At 39.1% G+C, this 20,854-nt stretch overlaps 2 protein-coding genes across 2 annotated transcripts; both read left to right on the forward strand.

Moving 5' to 3' along the window:
- The first annotated feature begins 430 nt into the window (after window positions 1-430).
- Window positions 431-1,369, forward strand: LOC136747161 (olfactory receptor 52J3-like). Its single transcript, XM_066700114.1, has one exon. It carries the CDS (start codon window positions 431-433, stop codon window positions 1,367-1,369), a length of 939 nt encoding a protein of 312 aa, XP_066556211.1.
- A 7,892-nt stretch (window positions 1,370-9,261) lies between these two features.
- LOC136747162 (olfactory receptor 52J3-like) lies at window positions 9,262-10,200 on the forward strand. The gene has a single exon (XM_066700115.1). The coding sequence runs from the start codon at window positions 9,262-9,264 to the stop codon at window positions 10,198-10,200; it is 939 nt and encodes a 312-aa protein (XP_066556212.1).
- The last annotated feature ends 10,654 nt before the right edge of the window (window positions 10,201-20,854 follow it).

Consider the following 20,854-nt stretch of genomic DNA (forward strand, 5'->3'; position numbering starts at 1 on the left):
TACAAATATCAACATGAATTTTCAAATAAGGTTATCAAAATATATGGAAAAGAGTATCATCCAAAATATTACAACCATTTGTTTTCCAAAGCAACTGAAAACTAACATGATTAAATATCTCCATACAAGTACATACAACTATATTATGTATGTATATATGTTTGTATAAATGTATGTATTTATTATGAAATATCTGACTTTGGATATAATTTGGAAAATAACATTTTATGGATATTTTGCTGTAGTGTTAACACATTTTCAACAGATATTATCAGAATATAGAAGTATTATCCAATTAATTTAAAAACCTAACAAAACTTTTTCCCAACATTTATATAAAATACAAATCAGCTAAAATGTATCTTTAGGTAACTGTTTTATTTAAATCATTGTTTAACTTCCTTTAGGAAACCTGTTGGACAAAACAACAATGGAAAACATCTCTTCCAATATAACATCTATTTTAACCCTAAGAGACTTAAATTTACCTCCTGAAAGTGTCTACCCAGCATTTATTTGTGCAATGCTAAGTTACTGTTTAATTATTTTCTGTAACCTAGTTTTTCTTCTCACAATTACTATTGAGAAACGTCTACATGAACCTATGTATCTGCTGCTCATCAATCTACCAATCAATGATCTCATTGGATCCACTGCCTTTCTTCCACAGTTAATGAATGAAATTTTATCCGATTCAAGGTCAATAAGTTACCCAGCCTGTGTCACCCAGGCTTTCTTTATTCACATTTATGCAGGTGGCTCTTTGCTGATAATGACAGCAATGGCATACGATAGATATATAGCCATATGCTTACCTTTACGGTATAATACTATCATGACCAATAACTTTTTAATAAAAATAATCATACTTGTTTGGTTTTCAGATTTAATTTTGATGGTTGTGCTTTTTTATCTTCTCCTTCGTATCCCTCGATGTCGATCTTTCATTTCAAATGCTTACTGTGACAATCCAACTCTTCTTAGATTGGTCTGTGCAGACACAAGTATAAATAATATGTATGGGTTGTTTATAACTGCTTTGCTACAAGGGGTTTCTTTAGTTACAGTAATTTATTCATACATTCAAATTCTTCTTACATGTCTAAGAAACAAGCGGTCTGATGCAAAGAGCAAAGCTATTCAGACCTGTGCTACTCACTTAACAGTTTTCATTATTTTAGAAATCACAGGACTATTTACAATACTTGCATATCGCTTTGAAAAGGCTTCTCCATTCTTAAGACAAATGTTTGGGGCCTCTAGCTTAATAATTCCCCCAGCACTGAACCCAATTATATATGGCCTAAAAACAAAAGAGATCAGGAGCAAAATAGCACTGATTTTCAAAAGAAAGGTGTCACCTTTTTAATATGTGTTTTGCCCAAAATGAGGGTGTGAAATTCACTAAACATTCCTGGTTGGGTTCACCTTGGTTGCTCTATATCTTTTCTTTTTTTGCCTGTTTGCAGTTTTTGATTTTGACTGAACTAACAAAATTCTTCCCTTTTCTGCTCCACAGCATAAATATGATAGGAGGAATGTGAAATGTATAAATTGCAGAAAATCTGCTTGATTGGTTAACTAGAATTAAAAGTCCTTTGGGAATAAAATCTAAATTATTTGATTTAGCAATTTCTTTTAAACATGTGTTTTGTGCAAATGCATTTACTCTGTGTATGCCCACAGTGCATAATTGAAAAAAAAATATATTAGACTCTAAGAGACTTTGTACATGTTTTATTGCTTTTGGATTCTGTCTAAATCAGGCTGCTTCTCCAACAATTTGTATGGCTTTGAAATTACTGTTTTCTTAAAAATGCCCTCAAGCATTCTCTGATATGTAACCTTTCAAAGACAGTCTGTGTTTTTTGCACTGTAAGCCCAGAACCTCTACAGTTTATTTGTCTCAACAATTGGAGGATTTGATGGAGATGGAGCAGAAGGAACTCCCTGAACCTGCAGGTGTCTGAGAAAAATCAGGCTTTCACCTGCCAGCCTGCACTCACACTGCCAGTGCTGCACGGCCCCATGGGAACTCTATTGGCAATGGCAATTCAGCTTATAGGATCCACGCTTTTGATCGGATGAGGCACACTGGAGTCTGGATTTCCAGTGAAGATAAAAACTATTTTACAACATTGAAGGTGTCTATGCAGAGGTATCCTTAGATTATCCCTTTCAGGACCAAGCATTTTTTAGAAACATTGTCCATTAGGACCAGGCTCTTTTTGGTTGCTTTTGATTCACAGTAAATCACAGGAAATCTAGCACCTTGAAATTGGGCTCCTTCTTTCAGAACACCCTGGGAAACATTATGAAGTATCTCATAAGCCATTACAATTTGTGTTGGTTTTCACATAAAATATGAGTATGTTTCACATTCTTTTACAAAATGTTAATATTTGTTCTATTGTCTAAAACATGTTATTTTGTGACCTTAGGTACCATACAATACTTTCTAAATGTTTTGCTGAAATTCTGTATATTGATGTTTGGACAATTTATAAGACATTGATTTTTCTTTATAATCAATGATGTGTTTTTTTTCAAAAAAATATCAATAGACTATCTAATAGACTAAATAACAGTAATTTTGGTAAAAATAATAATAACATCACTGTATTCTGTTCTTGAATCTTTCAGTGAACAAAAATAAACCACTTGTTCCATTATAATAAAAATGCTCTATTATAACTAAAATACAAAAACATTCTCAATGACAGTAATAAATAAATTATTGTTTCTTACTTCTGGAAAAAATATTTTCTCACACACGCTGCATCATTATTGTCTGTGGCTGCTGCAGACTTTCCAGTCACTTTAAATCCCATCCTCCAAAGCAGGGAGTAAAATACTAAGTCTCCTGCATCAGGTGATAGAGGTTTCCAGTCTTAACTGTAAACATATGGTAAGTCTGGAAGTCTAGAAAGTGAAGCTTATTTTGTATCATGTTAACATGATAGCAGTCCCATAAGCCCACTTCAATGATATTGTGTTGTGTGAAATACTGGTCTGTAAGTGGTTAATGAAGAGAGTGTCATTGGGGCCAGGTGAGTAGAAGTTGGGTGGGCACACTGGCCAATGGAGCCCTGACTGCTCATGAAAGAGCCCGGGAATGGGTGGGGAGAAATCGTGTACCCTACACTGCATTCTCCTGCTTCCATACCCTTGTGATCCCCTCGCCCGAGATGCCACCGACTGGTGCAGGTGTGTGCTGTTGATGCATTGCTCAAAAGATGAATAATTAAGCATTTGACATGTGAAAATCAAAAAGGTGAAAAATTAAATAAGCAATATAAGGTATTAATGCAATATTAAATTAAAGCACACAAATAAGAACGTTATTAATAAACAAAAGCAAACTTATCAATATAGTGAAAGAGCTCAGTCACATCCCATGACACTCCCACCCCCAACCAAACCGGTGTTGTTCAATTTGTTCATGCTTTTGTTTTTCATGACTTGCTTATTGCAATGCACTGGGGATTGCTGGGGTTACTAAACAGACTTTGAATAGTTTGCAATATGTTCAAAACTCTGCTCCTCAAGTCTTAATGGAACAAGGAAATATAAGAACATAAGAAAGTCTACAAACAAGAGGAGGGCATTCGACCCATCATGCTCGTTTGGTGTCCATTAATAACTAAGTGATCCAAGGAAACTATCCAGTCTATTTTTAAATGTTCCCAAATTTTCATCTTCAACCACATCGCTGGGGAGTTTGTTCCAGATTGTGACAACTGTCTGTGTGAAGAAGTGTCTCCTGTTTTCTGTCTTGAATGCCTTGAAGCCCAATTTCCATTTGTGTCCCAGGGCGCGTGTGTCCCTGCTGATCTGGAAAAGCTCCCCTGGTTTGAAGTGGTCGATGCCTTTCATGATTTTGAAGACTTGAGTCAAGTCCCCACGTAGTCTCCTCTGTTCCAGGGTGAAAAGGTTCAGTTCCCTCAGTCTCTCAGTAGGACATTCCCTTCAGACCTGGAATAAGTCTGGTTGCTCTCCTCTGAACTGCCTCTAGAGCAGCAATATCTTTCTTGAAGTGTGGAGCCCAGAACTGTACACAGTATCCAGATGAGCTCTAACTAGTGCATTGTACAGTATTAACATTACTGCCCTTGTTTTAAATTCTACACTTTTGACAATATACCCTAACATTGTTTGCCTTTTTTATTGCTTCCCCACATTGTTGGGATGGAGAAAGTGAGGAGTCCACATAGACTCCTAGGTCTTTCATGCGTTACTTCATCTAGTCCTATTCCTCCCATAGTGTAATTATAATGGATATATTTGTTACCTGCACGTAATACCTTGCACTTGTCCACATTGAATTTCATCTGCCAGGTGTCGGCTCACAACTGAATATTATCTAAGTCCCTTTGAATAACCTGTGCTGCCGAGATTTTATCTGCCGAGCCACCAGATCATTAATATAGATTAGAAAAAGAAAAAGCCCTAGTACTGATCCCTGTGGAACTCCACTAACAACCTCACTCCAGTTAGAAGCAACTCCTCTAATCGACACCCTCTGTTTCCTATACATCAACCAGTTCATAATCCATCTACTTACATTACCCTGAATGCCTACAGCTTCCAATTTGAGGATCAATCTGAGATCCTGCCGACTACGCCAAAATCTGTAATGGAGGAGATAAGCCATTTTATAAAAATCACTTTAGTTTACTTTAATTATACATTTGATATATCTATTACTTTCTAGTTTTATTATTTTTCTGTTATTACTTTGTTACGAACTCCCCTTTTGGCCTAGGATCTAGGCGTAGAAAGTGTGGGTGGGGAAAGCACAACATAACACGCCTGCACATGCGACTGGGGAAAGGGTGTTGAGATGAGCAAACGGTGGGGAGACAGATGGGGCCATGAACAATGCTGTAAAATAATACATATTTATTGTTGTGACATATAATGTAAGACCGAGGCATAACAAATACCCCAGATAAAACACAATAAATAACAGATACACAGAACTAAAGGGAGGTCGAACACGTAAAATCAAAGATATAAAGAAAACCCTCACCTATTTAAGCCACTAGGGCACCACCCTCCTAGCCTAGCCCAACAATACACATTGTGGCACCTCGTGAAGGACTAGCTTAGTGTTTTGAAACAGAAACTCAACCCTACGTGATGTGAATGTAAGCCCTGGGGTGTCTTATCTACCTACCTTGCCCTCCCCAGGCTTATTACAGGGATGGTTGACACTGGGATTGAAACAGATAAGATATACACAAGGTAACATAGGATGTTAATATTTTTCCCCCACAAAATTAAAAGGCTTTTTAATGGTGTCCATTTTAGGACATCCTTATGCATCAGTCGTCCTCAAGTCAATTATCAAGCATCACCCACTCAAGTCTAGGGTATCAGGATCGTTACTCACCCCTCCCTTAGTCAATCATCATGTCTCTTCCTCACACCTCCTCCTCACGTCTCCTCCTTATGCATCATGCATCGCGTCTTCTCCTCATGTCTCCTCTTCACACATCACGCATCATGTCTCCTCCTCATGCCTCAATGCTGTTTTATTTATTTATTTTATTTATGGTATGAAATCACTCATCACCCCCTGATTGAATTATGCTTTACTTATTAATAATGAGTTGGTCTTAGAGATGCAGTTTGGTCACTGTACTCCAGTTTGGGAGACCCGAGTTCAAATCCTGTCCCTGATACAATATATTATGTTTCACATTTTCACATTCACATATAGTATAGTATTAGAAACATATCTTTATTGCAATGAAATGTGCTGTGTTCATTTAACAACCTTGTGATATTTTGACATGACTGTAAAGATTATTCCTTTAAACATTTTTAAGAATAGGGGTTAGTCAATGACTGCCTGAAGTCTGGAACCCATAGACATCACCAGATGGTGGGTTTCTTCCCTGGTGATGCTCCACCAGACCTGTACTCCAGCTGTCTTTAGTTCCTGATTGTTCTTTTGACACGTTTTCTGATTTAAACATTATTTACCTGGGACAGTGCTTGGATTATTCTTTTTTCATTTAATTTGATTATGCAGGGATTGGAGTTTTGGGGTGGGGTTAGGGGAAGGAGCTTGGCGTGGCCCTGAAGTGACAAGAAAACCCTAGGGGATGGTGAACAACCAATACCAGCAATGGGTTGGAGTTTATTCTGATGCCAGTGCAATGTCAACCAAACCAAACAAACTCAAACAAAAGGAAAGAGAAAAATATCACCATTACCATTGATTGTGAGTGGAAAAAGAAACCAAATAAACTAAGCAGTCCAGAAAACACAAAACACTGGTTTCTTGACAGGCTACGGTGCAGATTGGGCTCTCGCATCTGTTTTTTTTCCCAGTTCACCTGTGGTTTTCTATCGATGTACAAGGTGTCTGGGCTCTAGGGGTGGCCAGTATGAGGTCCTTGGTCAGCTCCCAGTGGTGCCAGAGGATTCAGCAGCCAGTGGTCTAGATACACCAAACCAAACAAAACAAAACCAACACCTGTAGCAGCATGTCTTGTCATGCCAGGATCAGGAGACCACATGGCAGAACCCTGCAGCCTAAATAGTGCTGAGCCTCACCCCTGCAATTAATGCACTGCCCCACCACAGCCAATCAGTGAGCACAGCAGAGCTGATCGCACAAATGGGGCTCATCCACATGGTCGTGCTCCAAATAAAGATAGCCTCCTTTTTATTCTTCTTCATTTGGAATCATTGGTTATTTAAATAAAGTTTTATTTACACTCTTATCTGTGTATCACTTTTGTTATCAATATGCTCACTTATCACATTGCTTATTCTTCAGTCTCATCTGCTATATTCATTCACAAGATTCTTTACTCCTATTTTTTTTACTATTCACATTATATTGTATATCCCCTTAGTAAAAGTTCAATTATATTAATTGAGTTTGGTAACCCTATATCTTACAATTATCTTAGTTAAGCCTCTTTTTCTATGTCTGTGTTTTAGGCTTAACAATCCTTTTGACTATTTTATATATAGAGAGAAAGGATTCACTTTGGGAGCTGTTTTCTCTTTCAGATAACCAAGTTGCATCCACAACTCAGCGTTTTCATATAGAATCACTGAATTCAAGGACTGACTTTTTTGTCACTTTCCTGTCAATGCTGAGAGTCATTAGTTCAACATTAATCATGCAGCAAAATAAACAGTTCCCTGATATAGTCAAGAGAGGTTTTTCATCTTCAAAAAAATCCTGGAATAGAATTATCCCCCCAGAGCTATATGAGATGTAGTTTCAGTGAGACCTGGCCTGGCCCTAATGATTTCAGGAGTCTCCAAAACACCAAGTTTGGTACCTGAAAAATTACCATTATGATATTTCTGTCTGTGTCCTCTAAGGAGCTGACATATAGCCTTTGTGTGGGATAAAATAATACAGCTAAAGCACAGAAGAGCAATACAATGCAACCCATAGCATGAAGCTGGAACTGAAAACCTAACCAAGTAAGAGAGTTATTTGTTGTGTTATCAGTGTTAATTTTGTTGACAAAATTGATGACAAAAATGTTCTGTTTTTTATTTTAGTTAACGAAGATGAAAATCTGACTAAATTCATCCAACATGACATCAACGATGACTAAATGCATTTTTTGCATTTTTATTTGCTAAAATATGATGAGACAAAATCGTCACCGTTTGCACTTTTACCGTCTGGCTGTCTATCATATAGCAGCACCAGGCAGTGCGAGTGTTGCTGCCATGCAGTACAGCTTATAATTGTCAGAACACAACTGGGATCTACAGCACAGGCTGGTGAAGGAGGAGCGGGGAAAGTTCAAGAGAATCAAGGTTGCATTCTTGTATCACAGATGTACACAATTCTGTGCAGATATGCAGAATTCCAGTTATCCCATTGGTGGAGCAATGCAGATCTCCGCAGATATACAGAAATCTGCACTACACAAATGCAACCCAAGAGTTTTGAGAGTGCAATAATTTCCAATATTTAATCAAAAAGATAATGTTTGATAAAAGCTAGTTATGTTATCTATAATATTACTGTTATTATTATATATAATTATATCATCAGTATAGACAAACTGATTAAAAAAACATAGCTAGGCTACCAAGCACGGTCAATACAACTGGTTAGTTCGTAAATTGTGAAAAAACTTTAATTCAGTACTTGGAAGAAAGAAATCTGCAGTCTGACAGCACTTCAAATACAATGAGAAAACAAAGAAAATGCAGGAAACTGCAGGAAACTGCCGGAAACAAAACCAAATGTGACTACAATATGACTGGAAAAAATACAATGAATTTGACATCTGAAGAGTGAAATCAGTTTGTTTATTTATTTCTTAGTGAAGGATTTGGAGGTAAAATAATGTAAGTCAGTTTGTGATTCTTATATATTCTTAGTGTAATAGTTATCTGTATTATACATTTTTGTTGCTAAAATTGTTTTGGTAAGTAAAAGTTGCCACACAATTATTGTAAGGATTTAAATGGTAACAAATTAGAACTATCGTAATTCTAAAGTTAAAAAGGTAAATTAACATAATTTATTTAAAATTCCATTGACTAAAACTTAATTATATTCATGCCGGTTTTAGCTCAATATAACAAAATTAAATAAACATGACTAAAATGTGACTAAAACTAATGTCATTTTAGTACACTAAAACAAACAAAGATGTTAGTCATTGTTTAGTCAACTAAACATAAAGAAAAATGTAGGACTGAAATGTGACTATATCTCCTAGACATTTTAGTTGACCTAAGACTACGACTAAATCAAAAACTGATGACTAAATTCACACTGTGTGTTAATAACCATTATGCATATCACTATAACTGATACTTTGCTATAGTGTTACAAATATCAACATGAATTTTCAAATAAGGTTATCAAAATATATGGAAAAGAGTATCATCCAAAATATTACAACCATTTGTTTTCCAAAGCAACTGAAAACTAACATGATTAAATATCTCCATACAAGTACATACAACTATATTATGTATGTATATATGTTTGTATAAATGTATGTATTTATTATGAAATATCTGACTTTGGATATAATTTGGAAAATAACATTTTATGGATATTTTGCTGTAGTGTTAACACATTTTCAACAGATATTATCAGAATATAGAAGTATTATCCAATTAATTTAAAAACCTAACAAAACTTTTTCCCAACATTTATATAAAATACAAATCAGCTAAAATGTATCTTTAGGTAACTGTTTTATTTAAATCATTGTTTAACTTCCTTTAGGAAACCTGTTGGACAAAACAACAATGGAAAACATCTCTTCCAATATAACATCTATTTTAACCCTAAGAGACTTAAATTTACCTCCTGAAAGTGTCTACCCAGCATTTATTTGTGCAATGCTAAGTTACTGTTTAATTATTTTCTGTAACCTAGTTTTTCTTCTCACAATTACTATTGAGAAACGTCTACATGAACCTATGTATCTGCTGCTCATCAATCTACCAATCAATGATCTCATTGGATCCACTGCCTTTCTTCCACAGTTAATGAATGAAATTTTATCCGATTCAAGGTCAATAAGTTACCCAGCCTGTGTCACCCAGGCTTTCTTTATTCACATTTATGCAGGTGGCTCTTTGCTGATAATGACAGCAATGGCATACGATAGATATATAGCCATATGCTTACCTTTACGGTATAATACTATCATGACCAATAACTTTTTAATAAAAATAATCATACTTGTTTGGTTTTCAGATTTAATTTTGATGGTTGTGCTTTTTTATCTTCTCCTTCGTATCCCTCGATGTCGATCTTTCATTTCAAATGCTTACTGTGACAATCCAACTCTTCTTAGATTGGTCTGTGCAGACACAAGTATAAATAATATGTATGGGTTGTTTATAACTGCTTTGCTACAAGGGGTTTCTTTAGTTACAGTAATTTATTCATACATTCAAATTCTTCTTACATGTCTAAGAAACAAGCGGTCTGATGCAAAGAGCAAAGCTATTCAGACCTGTGCTACTCACTTAACAGTTTTCATTATTCTAGAAATCACAGGACTATTTACAATACTTGCATATCGTTTTGAAAAGGCTTCTCCATTCCTAAGACAAATGTTTGAGGCCGCAAGCTTAATAATTCCCCCAGCACTGAACCCAATTATATACGGCCTAAAAACAAAAGAGATCAGGAGCAAAATAGCATTGATTTTCAGTCGAAAGGTGTCACCTTTTTAATACGTGTTTTGCCCAAAATGAGGGTGTTAAGAATGAAATCCACTAAGCATTTATGGTTGGGTTCAACTAGGTTGCTTTATATCCAAATGTTTCACCCTCCACTTTGTAGTTTTTGAACAACAACAAAAATGTGAAAAGGTATAAAATGCAGAAAATCTGTTTGATTGTTTATTAAATAACAAGGATTCAAAGTCCTTTGGTCTCAGTTTACTGATTACTATGTGGAAAAGGGGAATACAATTAAAATTATGTGAATTACCAACTTCTTTTAAATATATGTTTTGTGCAAATGCATATACTCTATGTTTTGTTCATTTTTGATTCCTTTTGGATTTTCTCTAAATCAGACTGTTTCTGCAACAATTTGTCTTCTTAAAAATATCTTTAAGCACATGTACTCCAACATGTACATTTTCAAAAACATCCTGTGTTTTGTGCACTGCAAGCCCAGAGCCTCGATAGTCTATGTGTGTCAACAATCAGGGGATTTGATGGAGATAGAACAGCTGGAACTCCCTGAACCTGCAGGTACCTAAGAATAATTAGGCTTTCCCCTGCCAGCCTGCACTCACCTGCCCCTGACAGCACACTGCCAGTGCTGCACGGCCCCCTGGGAACTCCATTGGAAATGGCAACTCAGTCAGCCTATAGGATCCATGCTATTGATTGGATGAGCCACTCTAAAGTCCGGATTTCCAGTGAAGATAAAAACTATTTTACAACGTTGAAGGTGTCTTTGCAGAGCAATGGTGTAACTTTCTTTTAAACATTGGGGGGGGGGGTGCAAATTTTTGAAAAGCTAGCTGTCCTCGTGTGGGAAAGATGCATCTGGAATAGTATTTCTAGTATTTATGTTGAGTTATGTAATTACGAAATTCATATTATAGAATAGAATTTATGTTATGTAATGAAAAAGGCTGAATTATATGCAGATGCCAGCTGTTAAGACTTATGTGCAAAACCCATATAGGAACTGTACTAACAAAATATAGTCAAACAAACAGTATCCACACTCGTTTCTCGATTAAAGTTTTATTTATTGAAACAGACAGTCTCGCCTCAGGACATTCAACCAAGCTACCACAGGGTTAGCTCCACACTACACGGGGCACTAACTAAACTAAACCCTGCAAAATCCCCACTATATATCCCAGACTAGGCGTGACTACCGGCAGGTCCAACCCCCCTGCTGGTAGCACACCTATTCCCCCGCTTGTTCACCCTACATGATCAAACCCAATTAACTAATAACACAACACAATGAAAGCATGATAGTGACTCAATTTAGCAGGGACCCTCCCACAATCACATGCACAGTGTCCTGGCACTGTTGCATACAGCATATTCTTTCGCCAATATGAAAGAGCAACTAGTCCCCAACAGGACTAATCATGTACGGTTTGCTCTACTTAACCACACCTAGTACCAGACGAGGGCATAATCTCCTAACACGCTACAATACATTAGCCAGATAGCTAATGCTATAATTTTGGTATTCTATTTAAAAATGCAGAATTTTAACTTGATAACGTTAGCTAAAGGTACCTAGCTATAGGATTGTAGTAGTTTCATATCAACTCATGCTCAAAGTGTTTACAGTGTAGTGTCATCATATGTATTCACCTTGATAATCGACTATGTATTCTGTTGTTTTTTCATTGGGTCTGTGGCCCCGCTCCTATTGAATCAGGGGTCCACTTCCATGATAATGCGCGGAGGCTGCACAAGTTGCTTGATTGCCCGCACCAGCTATTGCGCAAGTAGATTCCACCTCGCTCCTAGCTGCACTAGTAGAGCAGCCGGCCTTGCTGTTGTGAGTGGAGGGCGTAAGAGTTGACCTCTGTAGCCCCACTTTATATATGCTGATTCTAGACAGTTCCCGGTAAGAGCGTGACTATGGTCCTCGCTCCTGGGTAGCTCAGATTTGACCCTATGGGGTCCCTGAGGCTACTGTCTGGAGTTGTGTTGCCGAGGCCCCTAGCGGTCACCTCGGGGCAGGCTCCCTTATCAGCTCGCTGCCTCCTCCCTTGCGACGGTTTTGTTATACAGTAACCCCTCCCCCTTGGGCAGTGCTTCCAACTTGAAAGATAACGATAGGTTGCGAATGCAACCCCGGTTATCTGAAAAAGGAAGCACTGCCCAAGGGTTGCAAGGTCGCGTGGGATTCCTGGCTCCTGGCCAAAGAGGACGAACCTGCGCTGATGTCATGTTTTATGGAACAGGATGTGGGAAGGGACCTGTTTTGAGTGACGAGCGCAGGGGCCAATGGCAGCTTTGACAGAGTGATGTTTCGATCAGGTTCCTACAGCAGTGCGCAGAAACCCCTCCCCCTTGAGCAGTGCTTCCTTTTCAGATAACCGGGGTTGCATTCACAACCTATTGTTTTAATTTCAGTTGAGTCTCCGGGCTCCTTTGGGCTTCCGGCTCCTGACTTGTCCTTTATTGCTGTTGAGCTTGGTCCCTGTGATTCTGTTTATTATGCCTGCTCCTGGTTTTTTACACTGCTGGCCATTTTCAGTAGAGTTACAGGGCCCCATATGACTCCTTGCTTTTGATTGTGTTTGGCCTACAGCAGCCCTTGCTTTTGGTTTACGTACTATTCAGATGTGTCCTGGGGCTCCTAGAGGCTCCCTGCTCCTGAACATTTACTGCCCACTGCCTCACATCCAGGTAGGCTATGTTGTGAGCCAACAGCTAGTCTATGGTGTTGTACAGCAACTGCCAGTGGGGTCTGCACTTTGCATTAGCTGCCACATTGCAGTGCTATGTGGAAAGGACATGTACAGTGCAGCAGAAAGATCAGTTGTTTGTCTGCCATGTTTCTCGCACCCTGGGGCAGGCTTGTCAAAACAACATTGGAGTGTGGATGCCATTGTTTGGCCTAGGAGTCATCTGGCCTCCAGATGCTTGAGCAGCTAGAAACAACCACTTGGGCGCTTTTCAGGGTGTACCCTTTTCTGTGGTCTGTGCTAGAGCCCTGCATTTCAGCCCTGCATTTCAGCCTTATTTACGCCCCTCGGGCCGGGCTTCGGGCCAATTTTCACATCATAGTTCACACACGGGCCGGGCATCGGGTCTGTTTTAGGCTCCTCCTCCTTTTAATATTTTAGACATTAATTAATTAAAAGAAACTATGAGAAGTTGATGATGGTAAAACAAACATAGAAATATGTTTTATGTCAAACTGACACGCATGACACAGTCTGCTCACGCAAACACACACACACACACACACACACACACACACACACACACAGGTTTCCCACGGAGAACATGCTACGCGCCTGCGCAGACCGGCTCGCACGGTGTTATGCCTTGGTTCCACTGGCTTAAGCATCCGTGTCGTGCCATGCCGTGCCGGACGCGTCCGTCCTCAGACGCGTCCCAGAGCTTTTTTTGCAAAACCAGGCTGTTGTGAATCCGTCCCTCTGATGGAGGAGCAGCGACTGTGGGTTTGGTTTGTGTTTCGTTTTAAAAACAGAGACAGGAAACACTAGCGATACAGCCTGACGTGGAGAGGACTTTTGTGTCTGTTTTATTATTTCTGTTTACATGATTGTAAACAGCATAATAAATACACATTTCTGTTCAGAGATATTAGGAAGAGCTAAACGTGTAGAGACAACATTGTAGAGAATACGTTTCCAAGTGCAACAATAAAATAAATAGCAAATATGTATTATTATTATCGTCATCATTTGTGCTAGTATATATGTATTTTAAAAGGCATAGCATAACTCCCTTTATTACTTACTACAGATTTGTAACTGCAAACAATACTTTTTGCTGTATTATTTATAATGTACTTATCAGACGTCCTTAACCAGCGCAAGTTACAATTGAAACAAAACGATGAATCTTCCAGATACACTATAGCAGGTTATAATTGAACTAAAGTGCGCGTCTCAGTCATGGCGTTTATGGACGCATTTATTAAACCAGTCCAGATCTGCTGTATTTATGTATTCATTAATTTATTTTGTAAATGGACAAACGTTAACTGAATCGTGTTCCCTTCACACTGATTGTCTGCGGATTGTCCTGCACACCATTCACACAACACAGCCTGAAACACTGGCCAGCTGTTAATAAAATATTTATAATACCAGCTGTTATGATCTGATTATTATCCTTCAGTTTATTTTAACTAGTCAGACACTGCCCCATTCCTGTGAAATCCACGTTTTTAATGCACAGGATATTAACTGTAAGCAGTCATTGTTTCTGTACATGGATTTCACTCCATGCTGCTTTTAAAACTGTAATTTCTTTGTGATCGCACACGGCACTTGAGATTATGTCTTCCGACACAATGTGTCTGATCTCTTCCCTGTGTCTGCAAGTCAAGCACACACCTCACATTCTGAAAGTGAATCATGTCCTCAGTGGGGACGGACGCTTACGGACACGTCCAGCACCAGCAAGTTAACCTCCACAAAACATGGACGCGTCCGGACGCTCAGCCAGTGGAAACACCCGTTTAAGCGACCGGGGCCGGCACGGGGCATAACTGTCCCCGCCAGCGGCAGCAGCAGCAGCGTGTCTTCAGCGCAGCTGGACAAGGACAGAAGAAACAGGACTGGACTGAAACCTCCACTGTGGATGCTGGGCTTTTTCTCCACGATGCTCTGTAAGGGACTGTTCTTCTGACTGTAGCCATGTTAAGACTAGGGGGCTGTCTTGTTTTTTATTTGATTGGACTTTATTTTCATTAGTCTAACTGTTGGAAACTATTGGACATAAGAATGGCCATGTTCTGTGCTGACGCCTTGATTTTTAAGGTCAGATAACCTGCGTGTTTTATTGTATTTGTTTAGATCGTACAGCCCTTTCGTTCGGTTTTCCACACGCCATTGCGAGCAGCAGAGCAGCCTGGTCAGCTTGTCAAAAATGCCTTTTTACTGTGGTGGTGATAAACATTTAAACTAACATTGTGTGATATGCTTGAAGTGTTTTATATCTATTGATTTTATTGTAGGCAAGTCAAGTGTTGATTTGAGAGGCTAAATTGATCAAACGTGATCAACTCACTGTCGGCCGCTGGCCGCTTGGTCGTCACTTTAAAAAACAAAAACTTTAATTTAACAAACAAAAATGCTCCAAACATTTGTCTAAATTAACTTAATAAAGAACCGAGAATAAATATAAATACTTTGCCATTAAAAACAAAACTGAACTATTTAATGTCTGCAACAGTAGTATAGCCTGTGTAATGGCGAAAAAAAAAAAACACGGGCCAGTCGGACTCGGGCCGATAATTGTGATAATCTGTCGGACAAGAGCTGGACTGGGGCCTGAGCATCCCGGGCCAGAGCCGGGCTAGGGCCTAGATCTAAACTTAAACCTGGGAAGAACCTCCATTTTAACTTAAACTGGCTGTATGAAGGAAGGTTTTCTCAAGTAAGAGTATATATATATTGTGTAGGCTATTGAAAGGGTCTTTGCTGCTTGAATGTTTAACTGCTATATACTGTAGAAATTGATGAAGGTATATAATTCGAATTTAAGCACATTCGTTTAAAGGAAAAATATTTGTGAGTGTTCATTAATTTAAATAAGTAATTAATGGCTAGTTTAACTAGCAAAATATTTAAGTGCAGGATAACAAAATTGTATTATGTGTGCATTAATCAAATGTATTATCAAAATAGTAACTACAGTTAAAATATTTCATGAGTGACCATTGACGATTTGAAATTGGAAAATGTCAGCGTGCATCGATTATTTTTATTTTCATTTCATTTTATTTTTTACTTCAACTTTAATTCAACTGGAGACCTGTATATAACATATTGGAAAAACTGGGGGTGTGTATAGAAGTGCTCTCTAACCATAACTTTTATGGAACTAGTTTTAAAAAGATTGATAGCATTTTTAAAATAAGTTTTCAGGTGGTTTAATATACACTCTTAAAAGTAATGTGTAGAAATTCTACACAAGAAATGTATTAATAGTACTATGACACATTTTATGTTATTTTCTATAAAATATGTGCAGGGTACTGTCTTTCTTCTAACACATGAAAATAAAGTAATTTCAGTCCAAAAAAAGTCCTATCCAACGTTGAATCAATGTAGATTATTCCAAGTTGGTCCAACGTTGATTCATCAATGTTGATTCACCATTGAAAATTCAACGTCAATTCCATTTGTAAATCCAATCAATTTTCAATGCATATTCAATGTTGAAATATGACATTGAAACAACGTTGTTTCTAGTGTATTTTGCCAGCTGGGTAGGTAGTAACTAGGGATTGACCTTTATGACCTGGAACAGGATGAAACATAATTTGAGATGCACTGTTAAGCTCCAGGAAATTGTAGGTGGCCACTGCACCTTCCATAAGAGAGCTCAATATTCGATAAGGTGTAGTTATGACATCATTGTTTGCCTCGGATGGATGGGAGCTGAAAACGCAGCACTATACCACCTGCCCCTCAGGAGGAAGAAATTATTGTAACTGACAAACACGATTCATTTGGCTTCTTTTCGCTTCGCTCTATTGCCAACAGGTGGGACTGAAGAGCCGTTATTAATGTTTTATATAAACTGTATTATGTTTTATATTAATTATAATATGCAGACCAAGCAAAGTAAATGTATTAAGCTAGCAACAACCACTTTGCAAGTTGTTCAGGGCATATCCTCTAGACATTCCTGTCAATAATTAGAGGATCAAACTGCAGAGAGAGAGAGGGCCCACAGCTGTTTGTTAGAAGTCTGTTTGTGGATTTAAATTGCATCATCAGATTGGCAGGAACTGTCTTTGTTAATGATTGATTGGCAGGTGTTAAAATAATATTTGTGGGATCGGACCTTTCCCAGTATATCAAAGGAAGACATCTGTTCTTTGGATCCCACACCTCTCCCGAGGCAGACTACCATGAACATTACAAGGGTCCGAAATCTGACCCCAAGATAACACTCTGGGAAACCAGTGACTGTCCCTGCCCACAGACCCACATGTCATGCAATGTATAAAAGCTGTCCACTTCTGTTGTTCAGTGAGAGAGACCCCACTGAGGTAGAGAGATCCCATGTTAGGGCCTCGCAGGCCTGGCATGTTAAATAAATACATGTTATCATCTGTGCATTGTGATTGAGTTCTTCACATGGTCAGCAGGTCTGTGGCCCGCTCTGGCTGTGTGACATACATAAGAGTCCGCTGCTGCTGCCCTCAGCGGTAAGCACGTGAGCAGGCTCTCGTGTTCCGCTGTGCATATAGTTAATTTGTCAGCACAGTAGAGCTAATATTGCCCTGCATTAGCCGGTCTAACCAGCAGACGACAACTGCTCCTGTGTTCCATGGGTGGTGCATGAGTTCGTTCCCACGCCCCGTGGTGTATATAGTTAATATAGTTAAGTTATCATCACAGTAGAGCTCTTCCACTACTACTCTGTTGACTAGCCAGCTTTGTATTATGTTGTGTTTTTCAGTGGGTGTGTGGCCCCGTTCCTATTGGATATGGGGTCCACTGCCACGGAGGGCGCACAAGTTGCTTGATTGACAATGCCAGATATTGTAGATTACGGCCTCGCTCCTAGCTGGACTAGTAGAGCAGCCGGCCTTGCTATTGTGAGCGGAGGGCGTAAGAGTTAACCTCTGTAACCCCGCCTTGTATATGCTGATTCTAGACAGTTCCCGGTAAGAGCGCGACTATGGTCCGCGCTCCTGGCTGTAGTTGTGTTGCCGAGGCCCCTAGCAGTACACCTCGGACAGGCTCCCTTATCAGCTCGCTGCCTCCTCCCTTGTGACAGTTTTGTTATACAGTAACCCCTCCCCGTTGGGCAGTGCTTCCAACTTGAAAGATAACGATGGGTTGCGAACGCAACCCCAGTTATCTGAGAATGGAAGCACTGCCCACGGATTGCAAGGTCCCGCCGGAGTCCTGCTCCCAGCAAAAGAGGATGAACCTGCAGTGACGTCATGTTTTATAGAACAGGAAGGGGGATGAACCTGTTCTGAGTGATGAGCGCAGGGGCCAATGGCAGCTTTAATAGAGTGACGTTTTGATCGGGTTCCTATGGAACTGCACAGAGACCCCTCCCCCTTGGGCAGTGCTTCCTTTCTCAGAAAACCGCAAACCCATAATTTGCAAATGTTTAGTCTCATGAGCGAATGTCAACATTCTGAACTAGGCCATCTAGATCCTGGGAGATGGAACAAATGTGCAACTAGAAAGCTACATAAACCTACCAAACACAATAATAATAAAGATATTTCTTCAATAATTAAGCAATAAGGGTAATTATTTTCTTATGTATTTTTCAATCTCCATCCATCCATGCATCTTCGAAACTGCTTGTCCTGGTGAGGGTCGCAGGGAAGCCGGAGCTGATCCTGGCAGGCATAGGGCGCAAGGCAGGAATACACCCAGGATGGGACGGCAGTCCATCGCTGGGCAACACACACAGACAGACACAGACACACACACACACACAGGGCAATTTAGAGAGACCAATCAACATAACCTGCATGTCTTTGGATGGTGGGAGGAAACCAGAGTGCCCAGAGAAAACCCACACAGACACTGGGAGAACATGCAAAATCCACACAGACAACCCCCCCGAGCCGGGACTTTTATTAGCTATAGTTTTTAAATTTTACAATACTCATGTACACAGTACTGAAAAGATGTACGATAGCAAGGACTAACTTTTTTGTCACTTCCCTTGTCAGTGAGTCATTATTTCAACATCAATTACGCAGCAAAATAAATAGTTTCCTGATTTAATCAAGAGAAAGGTATTTTACCGTAAGTACCGTAATAGAACAAAAAAAGAGCTATACCAATCAAATCAATCAATCAATCAAACAATCAATACATTTTTATTTGCATAGCGCCCTTCACAGGGTAGCCACTGAGTGCTTTACAGAGTGATAAACATACAACTAACATATAGCAAAATAAAATAAATATACTTAAAAATAGATCTTTAACAGTGTAAATGGACTAAGTTAACCAACATTAAATAAACCATTAGGCATGGAGGAGAGGAAAAAAAACCTCCTATGGTTGGCATGTACGAGAAAAAAAATCTCTGGGGGTGCACAGCTTAAGGCCTAGACCTAATGGTTGCCTCCCCTCCTGGCAATATAATTGTTACAGCAGCAAGGAGATCAGAACGTTCTTCCCTCAGGTGGGCCCCTTGGTGGTCGGGGGGTTGGAACATCAACAGGCCTTGGGTAGCAATGGCTCATCAGACCTTGGGGTCTAGGTGCACTGTTTGCTTTCTGTGGTGGGGTGCCTCTGGGGTGTGTTGTGCCTCGTTGGGCTTCCACAGTGTGGGACGAGGTGTCTTATCGGCCTCTCAGAGGGGGCTATTGCTGGAAAACAAAAAACATTTTTGCTCAGATGCTGGTCATGCAATGCAGGACATCTCCAAATACAATTGTGCATTGCATGTCCATGGCACACCGGTGGCACTATTGGCTAGAGAAACAGATACTAAAAAGATTATTTAAAGCAGGGGTGGCTAACCCAGGTCCTGGAGAGCCGCAGGGCCTACAGGCTTTTGTTCTATCCAGATCATTAACTGCTTAATTGAACCAATTCTGCGGCTTAATTAGGAAAAATGTCCCTGTGTTCAAGGTATCTATTAATTGGTAATGTGGTAATTAGGATTGCGGCTCTCCAGGACCAGGGTTAGCCACCCCTGATTTTAAGGCTAAGACAGAGTGGGGCATCTCTTACATTGGCTGGAAGATCGTTCCACAGTTCCGGGGCCCTATAACTAAATGCTCTACAACCTGCAGTTTTCTTGTGTATTTTAGGGACCACTGAGTAACCAGCTTCCTGGGATCTCAGCGGCCGACACAGAGTGTATTCAATAAGGAGATATTTTAAGTAGGGTGGTGTCAGTCAAAATATTAGGGCCAGGCCAAAATATAATGGCCTGGCCCTAATGCTCTTAGGAGTCTCCAAAAACAACAAGTAATGGAATCCCTCTGTAATCTGCATAATTACATGATATTTTGGTCTGCATCCTCTAAGGAGCTGACGTATAGCCTTTGTGTTGGATAAAATAGTACAGCTGAGGCACAGAAGAGCAATACACTGCAACCCATAGGATGAAGCTGGAACTGAGAACCTAGCCAAGTAAGAGAGTTATTTGTTGTGTTTTTAGCCATTATGAATCTCGCTATAACTGATACTTTGCTATAGTGTTACAGATATCAATATACTTATTCAAATAAGGTTATAAAAATATATGGAAAAGAGTAGCATCCAAAATATTATAAGCCAGTGATGTCTTCCAAAGCAACTGAAAACCAACATGATTCAATATCTCTGTACAAATATTTAAAACTATATTATGTATGTATATATGTATATACAGCTCTGGAAAAAATAAGAGACCACTCCAAGTTCAGAAATCAATGTTAAGTGGTCTCTTAATTTTTTCCAGAGCTGTACATATATATGCATGTATGTATGTATTATGCATTATCCTCTACAGGAAATAATTTAGAAAATTAAATCTTATGGAACTTTTGTTGTAGTTTTACTCATAAATCTATACATATTCAATTTACTATCAGAATAGAGAAGTATTATACAAATAATTAAATTGAACACCTAACAAAACTTTAGGTAACTTTTTAAAAATCAATTTCTAACTTCCTTCAGGAAATCCTTTGGACAAAACAACA

Source organism: Amia ocellicauda, chromosome 3 (assembly GCF_036373705.1).
Source record: "Amia ocellicauda isolate fAmiCal2 chromosome 3, fAmiCal2.hap1, whole genome shotgun sequence".
NCBI lineage: Eukaryota > Metazoa > Chordata > Actinopteri > Amiiformes > Amiidae > Amia > Amia ocellicauda.

Bases quoted from the DNA above. Each gene is read 5' to 3' on its own strand.
- LOC136747161 (XM_066700114.1), top strand. From the start codon at position 431: ATGGAAAACATCTCTTCCAATATAACATCTATTTTAACCCTAAGAGAC.
- LOC136747162 (XM_066700115.1), top strand. From the start codon at position 9,262: ATGGAAAACATCTCTTCCAATATAACATCTATTTTAACCCTAAGAGAC.